This window comes from Lactuca serriola, chromosome 1, assembly GCF_051521515.1.
Source record: "Lactuca serriola cultivar US96UC23 chromosome 1, Lser_US96UC23_V15, whole genome shotgun sequence".
In the NCBI taxonomy this organism is placed as follows: Eukaryota; Viridiplantae; Streptophyta; class Magnoliopsida; order Asterales; family Asteraceae; genus Lactuca; species Lactuca serriola.
The window spans coordinates 226,913,512-226,924,763 of NC_136408.1; the positions used below are offsets into that span (position 1 = coordinate 226,913,512).

The 11,252-nt window shown below is 32.0% G+C and overlaps 1 protein-coding gene across 1 annotated transcript; it reads left to right on the plus strand.

The window, feature by feature from the left end:
* Positions 1–2,092: 2,092 nt before the first annotated feature.
* LOC145049677 (F-box/LRR-repeat protein At4g14096-like) lies at positions 2,093–5,776 on the plus strand. The gene is made up of 3 exons (XM_078998057.1): positions 2,093–3,228; positions 3,303–3,446; positions 5,481–5,776. Exons 1-3 carry the CDS (start codon positions 2,305–2,307, stop codon positions 5,700–5,702), a joined length of 1,290 nt encoding a protein of 429 aa, XP_078854183.1. The 5' UTR covers positions 2,093–2,304; the 3' UTR covers positions 5,703–5,776.
* The last annotated feature ends 5,476 nt before the right edge of the window (positions 5,777–11,252 follow it).

Sequence of the window (11,252 nt, forward strand, 5' to 3'; positions counted from 1 at the left end):
TCCTTCAAAACATATACCCATAACAACAACTATGGTCCCTCCCTTCTAAAATCATTTCAAATGGAGTCCGAAATTTACCTTTTTAACCCCTTCCATCTAAATTCCCTTCAACTTAAAGCCATAATTTACCAAATATACCCTGATCCCTTAAATCCTTTTCAAGTTCAACCCACAAATTACTAAACAACCCTCAATATTAAAATCCATTGCAATTTAGGTACAATAATTACCAAACAGTCCCTTAGCCTCCAAAATCTCTTCAAATGAAGTCCTAAAAGTTACCATATAGCCCCTGCCTTAATTATTTACAAATGGGGTCCAAAACTTACACTTTTAAATCCCCGACTTTTAAACTAATACCATTTAGCTCCCAAAACCACATCTCACTGATTATTATGGATTTTAAAGCTACTAGTCTTTAATAAATTTATTTATTTATTTATTAAATAAATAGGGTGTTACATGAGTATCTAACTCTTGGACTTCTTGACTGCTGACAGTGCTCACTATTGCACCCGCTCTTATACTATGTTGGACTTTCAATCGTAACCTTCACGTTACAAACCTGATCTTTATTGGAGACTCACGGTCCTTCGTAAGCAGACTTAACTTAAGATAAGTTCTTTACTCCGATTATCGTAACAGACCAATGGGTCATGTTCTAATGACCTCTCATCATATGATGTAACGCCTTAGACTTAGGTCTTTTTGAGTCAGATTCCATAATGGAAGATACCTTCTTTCATGTTCTAATGTGATATAATCACATTATAGCTTGTAGCACTTCTAGCTATAAGCTTCCTACTTTAATGGCGATCGCGATACTTCTATGAATTAGAGTAACCCATACTCATAATACGAAGCTTATGGGACCAAAAAGAACACAAATTCATGGCTAGACAAGATCTAAGCAAAACTTTATCAAGATCAGAGCTTTTTACCTCAAAGTGGTGTTAAATGATGATGTGATTCTGGATCCAAAGTGCTCTACTCTTCTAAGATGGTTTCCTCTTCCTTCTTCCTCCTTTAAGAACACTAAAATACACACTCAAGGTGAAGATTGCTTCACTCAAGAGATTAGGGTTAGCTAGGGTTCGAAATGGGGCTGGAGGCTGATGAAAGAAAGGTTAATGAGGCTATAAAGGTGTTTAAATAGTGCACAAACCCTAAATATTAAGATTTTGGGTCCAGGCCACATACGCCCAACGTACACTTGGGTACGCCCATCGTACACAAGCAACTCCCAAAATTTACAAAAATGTCATTAGGACCAATTGCAAATAATTCTCATACCAAGGGTCAAAATGCAAAATACCTGAAAATTGAGATGTTACAATTTATGAAATCACTATGATACTTTCTTTTATAAGTTATGATCTCTTGATTTTATTTACATGATATAAGTCATGTTCAATTTCTAAAAGCACTATGCTACTTTCCATCACTGAAATATGAGTTGGGTTTGCTACTTGATGGTTTTTTCCCATTATTGCTCTTTAATGCTCAAAACTATTTCTCACGATATGCAAGTGGTTTTTGTTTATGGATTTTTGTTTTTGTCACTAGCAGTGACATGATGGTTGTAAGGGTGGTGGTGATTCGTGATGTTGATGATAGTGATAATGGTGGTGCTGATGGCGATTGGCGATTGGTGGTGGTGGCTGAATGGTGGTGGAAGCAATGGTACGAGGGTATTTTTGTTTTTTTTAATTGTTTAATAACCCCTCCATTAGGATTGTTAGAGGGGAGGACCATGGGTGTTAACACAACCCTCTATAGGAACCAATAGTGTTATTTTTCTAAAAGTATTGACCAAAATTGTTATTTCATACAAACCACAAGGACCAAGACTATAATTTACTCTAAATTAAATTAAAAAATATATATAACCATTCTTTTATATACGTAAATAACCAACTTTAATAGCTTTAATAGTAGTGCTCAACTTGCAAGTTTTAGCAAACCAACCAATCTCATAATTTTATGTGAATTTATAAAAAAATTACTTTAACATCAAAAACAAAACCAAAATGGTACGATAAAAGAATAATACAATTACAGCAGATAAACAGATAAGGTATGTCGACGGATCCAATGCAATACCAAAAGTCAACTTATAGTCTCCCGCGAACAACAGGGCAAATTGACAATAAAGAAACAGAAATATTCTCTGCTCTTCCCTAAATTCTAGGGTTCATCCACGATCCCAAAATCAAATCAAGCACTGTCTACTTCACTCAATCTTCTTAACAAAACCAGCAAAACCCATATGTTAACTCTCTGAATTTGATCCAAACAGCTCCCATGGACAGAATCAGCTGCTTACCTAACGACGTCCTCTGTCACATCCTATCGTTCCTCCCAACCAAACATGCTGTTGCGACTTCAATTCTTTCTTCAAGATGGGTAAATTTATGGGCTTTTCTTCCAATTATAGATTTGGACAATTCTCTTTATCTAAACCCGTTAAAAAGAGAGTCGAATTCAGTCCTTTTTTTCGACTTCGTTGAAAGGGTTTTATCTCTTAATAAATCGCAAACTGTTGTTAAGTTTCGTCTTCATATAAATGATTCTTGTGGTCAGAGTATGTCCAGGATTAATGGGTTTATTCATAATGTTATCTCTAGAAATATTATCGAAATTGATTTGGGAATTTTTCTAAATTTCCCGTTGGATGACGACTGCTTAAAAATTTCAAATAGTCAATCTTTACAATTGCTCAAGATCAGAAGCGATAATGGTCTAAAGATGCCCGCCTTTTCTGGTTGTTTTCCAAGCCTTACAGTGTTCGATGTTAGGGTTTCGCTTTATGAATCGGGTGAAGATTTGATTACAAAACTGTTTCCTTGTCTATCTGTTCTTGAGAAATTGTCTCTCGTTGGGGATTTAACAGATTGCACTGGAGAAATTTACTTCAATATAAGTGGAACTGCTTTAAAAAGTTTGGAATTGGAGTTATTGGTTGATAATTACGATGATTGTGATGCAATGGTGGTCATTGACGCACCTCATTTAGAGTATCTTCGTCTTCAAGATGGGTTTCTTGCATCCTATTTGGTGAAAAACAAACCTGCAATTAGTGAAGTTAATCTCGATGTTGGAGACTATGATGAAGAGTTTCTTGAGTTTTTAGATGAGGTGGGTCCCACACGACTTAGCCGAGTTAATGAGCTTTTACACAATTTGGTTAATGCTAAGTTTATATCGGTTTCTGCACGCACTTCAAAGGTTAGTGATTCTCTTTACATATGTTATATATCTTTTGATAAATTAATCTTTTTTTTTTTTAATGTTTTGTGAAGGTAATTTTTTCACAAAAGTGGAATCTACCTGTGTTGCCATCTTTGATGAAATTAGAACTATCTGTGCATACGACAAGTTGGATCTTGCTGTTATTTTGGCTTGAAAGTTGCCCAAATTTGAAGGTTCTTTCTTTGATAATAAAGGTAATACTCAATACATTATGAAAGCATATAGTAAAACTAATATGTGCAATGTACTTTTTTTTTGTACCCATAATAGAAAATTTATTATTTTCTTTACCAATAATAACAATTTACTTTGTTTTTTTTTTTTATTCGTGATAGTTTTTAACAATAATAGGAACATACTTGCATCTTGCTACCAATATGGGCAAATGGCAATTTACTTTATTTGTTACATATTGCTATTATTGGTAAAAACATGTAAATAAATATGTTGTTGTTATGGGTAAAAACTATAAGTAAGCTGATATTTTATGTAAAGAAATAAGTAGTTTTCTATTATGGGTTGCCCTTGAAAAATTATTCTTGCAATTTGTCCTTATATGATAAATCATTAGTGTAACTGGTTAAACTTCATAAAATTCCTCTGTTTTATGATCATTTGATGGTGCTTGCTATTTGACAATAGATTCTAAAGATTCTTGGTTTTCATCATTAAGGGTATTTTTGACATTTGACTAATAGTCAAACAAACATTTGACTGATAGTTGCACACTTATATTGAACTACATGTCTAGTTAACATGTCGCCATGTTAATAATACTGATTTAGGTGCATAAGATTTTGGCACTTTCCTTAAATAATGAGTCTAGTGTAAATTAGGGATGAAATTTAAAACCGGAACTGTTAGAACCGAAATATGTAGAACTGGTCTGGGTTTCTGGTCTAAAGAATGGGTTTATCCGGGTTTCAGGTAATATGGGTTTGGGTCCGTTGGGTCTGGGTACACCGGGTTTAAGAACCGAAACTTGTGTTAGGAACTAGAACCACTTTTAGGGACCGAAACCGGTTTCTGTGAAAAATTTAAAACATGCATATCTTATTGTTTGAAGTCGGATTGCCATGAAGTTTTTGCCAACTTGTATTTTAGACTTTGTAGATGAGTTTAGACTGTAATTTTGTCATTTTTGGTTTAATATTCAATGACTTATAGTCCTCCGAAGTTGGGATATCAAAGCTGAAAATTTTCAACTTTTTAGCTATTTGTTTTTGTACTTTGTATTCTGTGAAAATTTTAAAAGATGCATATCTCATTTGTTTGAAGTCGGATTGGCATGCAGTTTTTTCCAGAGTGTAGTTTAGAGTTTGTAAATGATTTTAGACTATAATTTTGTTAATTTTGGTTTCATATTCAATGACTTACAGTCCCCCGAAGTCGAGATATCAATATAGAAATTTTCAAAGTTCAACCCATTAAGTAATTACCAAAAGATTCCGGTTTTTTCGGTTCTAAACCCATTTTACCAGCTACCGTACCCGGAACTGGTTCCTATATACCGGTCCGGTTTCTGGTCCACAAAATCCAGTTAACCGGTTCTAGGTTTTCTAGGTCCGGTTCCTCCGGGTTTGGACCCACTTTCATCCCTAGTGTAAATGAGATTATTCGTGTAATACAGTGTGGGCTCCTACCCCTCGAAAATAAATTGTTATTTAATATTAGTGTTATTTTTCTTCAATAGAATATGGTTTGCAAATTTGATTAATCTGTATGTATATTCACATTCATTTTTTGTGAGTGTTATTTTTGCCTACACTTTGTTAAATTTGTAGGTCCACTCCTGCTTGTAAATCTAAAAGATTTCCTTATTTTATCATTATTTTAGATATTTGACACTCTATTTAACATGTGTGAATAAAATTTTGACACTTGTATAAAAATAAAACCATGCTTCTAGTGAAAATGAAAGTATCAATGTAGATAGTGTAGTGGCTGCTCTTCCTTTTAAAAAGGGAATCAATTAAAAGAAAATTATAAGTTTTAGGATTTCTTTTTATAGATTGTACCTATAGATTTTTTGATTTGTCGTTACTTTGGTGTTTGTTTAACTATTATGATTTAATGTTCATGTTATTTTTTGTTCAAGAATAGCATTTGTAATCTTTATTAATTCGTATGTATGTTTATATATAATTTTAATGTCAGATGTGATTTCAGATATTTTTTTCTTGTGGTATTTAAATTTATCTTTTTAAAAAAAAAATAAAAAAAAACAGGAGAAACCAATGGAAGATTTTGACATGATAGAAGAGCTTGAGTTGGCTGAGCCGGATCATGTGCCATCATGCTTAACATTACGCATAAAAGAGATTGAAATCCAAAGGCTTGGGAAAGTTGAAGAAGAAGAAATGTTGAAATATCTTTTGGATAATGCAAAAGCTTTAGACAAATTCACAGTTAATACTCGTGTTTATATTAAGGATGGTATCCTACAATGAATGTCGTTCAAGTAATGTAACAAAAAAATGTATAAATTTTGGAAGGTTTTGATTGATGATTTGGTTTGGAACTATTAATTGTCTTTTTTTTTTTTTTTTTTTTTTTTGTGTATAGAACTATAGAAAGATCGTGAGAAGACATCATTTTTGGCAAAATGTCATATATCATGTAGAAAAATACTAGTTTGATGTTTTGTATTATCTAGCAAAATAATATTATGTCTTATGTTATGAACAATGTGACTTTCTAAAGAAAAAGTGATTTGAGTAGTTTGGTATTGCAAAACAATGTATTTGTAAACATAAAAGACATATTTATTATTCATGGAAATATTTTGTATTCAATTAGGATGTCTCGTTGCACTTCCGTCCCTTTATTTCTGACATTAACTTCTTGTTTCCTAGTTTTTAAGTCGTTCATTTTTTTTGTGAGTTTTTATTTCAGTAGTACGAGAACAAGAAATTAAAATGACATATTGACTTTAGCTTTTTATGTTTTAAGTTATAAATGAAATACAATATGGTGATTTTCTTGGTATGATATCTTCCATTGTAGATTTTGATGAATAATATTTAAGTTGAAAACTAATATAGATGTTAGTATCCTGATAGATATAGTACCTATCGGCTATAATATAAAAAAAACAATTAATGATCTTTTTTATGATTCGGTAAGTTTTGGATGATATCTTTAATTTTGGTGTTAAATGCAAGGGATGAGTTTTGGAGTGCTTGGATATTTGGGTAGTATTTTTCAATTTGAGAAAAAATTAAGCTAAATGTTTCGACTTTAACTTTTACGATTTAAGTTATTCATGAAATACAGTACAATGATTTTATGGTCTGATATTATCAACCGTAGATTTTGATTAATAATATTTTAAGTTGAAAATTAATATATATGTTCGGTATCATGATAAATATAGTATCTATCAGTTATAAATATAAAAAAGCAACTAGTGATTATTTTTTTTAAATGTCTTATTCGGTAAGTTGGAAGTATGTGGATGATATCTTTAGTTGTGTATGGATAAAAACTGTTGTGTAACCTCAAATTTAAATGTAGGAGATGGATTTTGGCGTGCTTGAATTCATACATGGCCTCAAATTTAATAAAAAGGGGTCATGCTTTTAAATTTCAAATGAAACTAAGATTACGGCAAAGATACGAAGAAGGGTCTTTATATTGCTATCAAAGAAGTCTTAGCCAATTCATTTTTCAGGGAATTCCTATAGGAAATGACGTTTAGAAATTTAATATTTTTTTATGATGATTTTATTTTTCATGGAGAATGATTGTAATAAAATACGAGTAGCATATTTAGAATTTTGAAATGTTTTTATCTTGTGTCGCGGCCTAAGATAAACTTGCATAAAAGTAATTTAGAGCATCCACAATAGGAGTTTTTTTCATACCAAATAGCTTTTGGATAACAGGAAAAATATTGTGAGAGTTTTTTCAATTTAAAGATTTTTGAATAAGTTAATTAACAAGTTTCAATCAAAACGTTTTCATTTATTGCGTGTGACCCATAGATTTTTAACCGATTGTAAGTAGACAACATGTGGTAATTTATATAAGCAATGTTAGTTAAGTGTAATAGATTAATTTGTTAACCAAATACAATCTTGATAAACATAAAACACGTAAAGATGGTGCGAAGTGCATACTTGTTTGAGTTTGTTCAAGACCCTTCAAGCTTAAGGTGACAATTTTGCCGTAATCTCAGTTTGACATGGCCCCTAAGCTTGAGGTTTGACATGGTGAGCCATGTCGTTTGTAAGGCATGACTTAAGGTGACAATTTTGTGTATAATTAATATTTTTATATGTATTTTCAACTATTATTCCATTTTATACACATATATGAGTTAAACTGGCGTTTTGGTATAACTTGGCGGCAGGCACAAGCCTTGGAGCCATGACGAGCTTTTTAGAACATTGGACGAAGCCCTGAACCGACGGAGGTCCGAGGGCAACGCCCCTGATAGCGGGGTCCAAGGGGCAGATTGATTTTTTTTTTATTTGGGTTAAAATTGCTTTGTAGAAGATGCATGGGAATCCGAATTTAAGAAAATTGATCCAATTTTTGACCCTAATGTTGAACCCGATTTTAGTGATAATTTATGGCAGTTTTGTGACAGTTTGGAAACTACCTTGTGACAATTTACGCACTTTTCATACATAAAGGTTACTAATCCATTATTGTTCATATTTCTGGTATATACAAGAACATAATATTTCACCATTCACTTTATTCGAAAATCACTGAATTTTATTAAACTTTCGATTTGTATCATCGAAATACTTCAATTTGATAGTGATTGATGAATTTCAGTAGATTCCAAGCAAATGATTGCCCTCGTTTTCTAGCACAACATATACAAACAAATAATTAAAAGTAAAAATGAAAAAAAATCTCTTATTAAGAGAGATACAATGACCTTCTTCATAATGAGCATTTTCATGAAAAAAAAAAAAAAAAAAAACTCAACTAGAAAGCTCTCCTAATATGGATGCTCTTATTGACTGTGAGTGTTACTTTCCATGAAGTTTCAGACTTGGCCTCCATAGTGAATTATTGCCCAAAAAATTACCTTTTGTGTACCTTAGGTTGCCGGTTGGAAGTAAGATGCTTAGAGTGGATGTGTGGAGGCATATCCTTGACTAATTAAGTAAGATTTATTGAGTGGATATGGAGCACAAACTTAGTCAAACATTTTTTACGTAGCCTTAGTATCTACATCATGTTTTTGTTTAGAGCTCTAAATATTATGATTAAATAATTGGAAACTTAAAGATGTCGATTCTTTGGGGGAGAAAAAATGTGTTGGAATGTAGGTGGGACGATGGAGGAATATAAGGAAAAACGAGAATTGTGGGTTTGTGATGCACTTTTGTCCCGGTCCTTCAGTTTAAGAGAGGACCGAATCTCCAATCCTCATGGAGGAATCAGCTCTTTGGACGGAGTCAAATAGTTAAAAAGTAATATCAATCATGTCAAATTTGTTTTTTTATCTAATGCCTATTTGGATCCAATTAAAACCATATCAATAGTTGTAGTGAATGAATCTATTTCAATTAAGCTTAATTTTGTACATATATTTTTGGGAAATTGAGTAATCTAACAACTTTTTTGGTTTTTTGGTTTTTTTTTTTACAATATAACAAAGTTTAGTATTATTATTATTTTTTTGAAAAATAACCCTTTGGTTCGGAATGGGTCATTTCAGACCCGAAAACTGGCCCAAGCCCAATGGTATATATATATATATATATATATATATATATATATATATATATATATATATATATATATATATATATATATATATATATATATATATATATATAGGTCACACACACAAAAAATCCAGAATACGCGTTCCAGAAATAGCAGATCCGAAGCACCATCTACCCGCATTTTGGACCAAATTTTAAGATTCGTCAAACCATGTAAGTTGTACACTTAACTTACTTTGCATTTGATTTTCTAAAACAAATTATGTATTCCGAAATGGTCCGGAACAGGAGGAACAACTCCGAAAAACTCTGGAATATCCTTTATTTTTTTTTTTTTTTTTGTCGTTGTACGTGCATGAATGTTATGTAAGTACTTTGTAATGTGTTTCTGATCGGTTGTTTTAGCCTAAAATTAGGTATTGTAGGGTTCCATAAAGGGAATGTAGGTCTGGAACACGATGAACTTTGTCCGGAACCTGATGATTTATTCCGGAATGATGATCCGGAATACTTATAATATACAATTTTTTCTAAGTATTGTTTAATAACTCATGTTAGTCCAAAGACGAGTTAGCATGGATGTTGCTAAAAAAAAGTGGGTTTTACAACGAAGTTGTATTCCGTTTACAGGAGCTTTCATAATTGCACCCGATAAATGTAAAATCGAAAAACAATAATTTATAATTCTAATTTATTTTTACAGTAATATATTAAAATGTTCTTGGAATTTTTACTTTTATTTTTATTTTATTTTACAGATAGGAAACGACGATGCTAAGTTTTAAAATAAGATAAAAAAAATAAACCAACAAAGACACATATAAAATTAAATTAAGAAAGAAATTAGAAAGGGTGTTAAAAGCTTAAATCGAAAGCAGATAAGACTCCGAAAGATGACACCGGAGCAAATACAAACAAACACGTTATGATAGACTAGTTGTAATTATATTTTTCTTGTTTTTTGTTATGGATATGTTTTTTTTATTATTAAATACTTTTATGCACATTGGTTTTTAAATAGTATATTAATATAATTTAGGTATATTCTATTTTCAGTCTCCAACATCTAGTGAATCAAACAATCAGGATGAGTTGCCTATAGATTATGTTATACCACGTCTTGAAGACGAGCAACAACGTCTTGTTGATATGGCTGCATTAGAAATAATTTGTGATTATCAACGTGCTAAACAATGAATGGTAATACTGGAAATCTCATTACCGCATTCACCAGCTGAGGATCGGAGAAAAGTAACAATGTATAACATGCAAATGCTCCTTATTACTATGTCTGAAGATATACAACAATTTGTGAACAAAATGGACATCATCGAAGAAACACGTAGGCCAACTCTAACAATAGAAGATCGAGTCGAATTGACTGATAATGGTTTCGAACTAACTAAGACCTACATGGAATTGTTTGAAAATCATGTAGACACGGCTAGTTTTCTATCGGATGCAAGTTCCCAGTTATCGACCACAAATTTAATCTAATTTTAAATATGGATATTGTAATGCCTTTTCAAACTAAATTTTGTAAAACGAACAGTATGATTATCTAAAATGACAATTATCCTTTTTCATTAACATTATTGCAAAAAGCGCTACTTAACCTATTAAATACTTAGATTGGTTTCCACAAATTAGGAAATTGTAAGGGATACATATTTTGTTCCTGGTCAATAAAATATCCTTTAATTCTAACAACATCCGTTAGACGGTCCCATTCTCCACGCAACTTATTGATCTCCTTAATTGCATTTTCAATCCACTTCTTAGCTTGTTTTACTTGTTTCATCGCTTTTGCAACCCATTTTCCTTTTTCATTTACTTGTTCCGCTAAATCGTCTACACGTTGATTTAGTGTGCGATTTCTTTCAGAGTACCTTTCGTTTGCTTCTTCAACAACCTTTATAGCTTGGAAAAGCTTATCAGGCATTTTATCCGGTAGTGAGAAATCTAGGCATTCCGGAAACGGGTTATTATCTGAACAAACATAATAACCTTCTTATTCACAATGCCAAACACCATCATGAAATGAACTCGTTCAAATTTTATTTGAACGTTGAGGATTCATGCTAGGTGTATTTTAAGGTCGAAAAACAAGTGTCCGAAATAGCCATTCCGGAAAGTGGCTTTGGATCCGGAACAGGGTTTCGGAATAAGGGTCCGAAATACTATCAGGAATCTATGACATTTACTGTTTGGAATGACTACACATACTGTCAGGAATCTAATACTTTTACTATTGGGAAATGACTACACGTATGTCAGGAATTTATGACAGTTATTGTTCCGAAATTA

Coding starts and splice junctions, on each gene's coding strand:
- LOC145049677 (XM_078998057.1), top strand. CDS start 2,305: ATGGACAGAATCAGCTGCTTACCTAACGACGTCCTCTGTCACATCCTA. Junction 3,229..3,302: donor TTTCTGCACGCACTTCAAAG/GTTAGTGATTCT, acceptor TGTTTTGTGAAG/GTAATTTTTTCACAAAAGTG. Junction 3,447..5,480: donor TTCTTTCTTTGATAATAAAG/GTAATACTCAAT, acceptor AAAAAAAAACAG/GAGAAACCAATGGAAGATTT.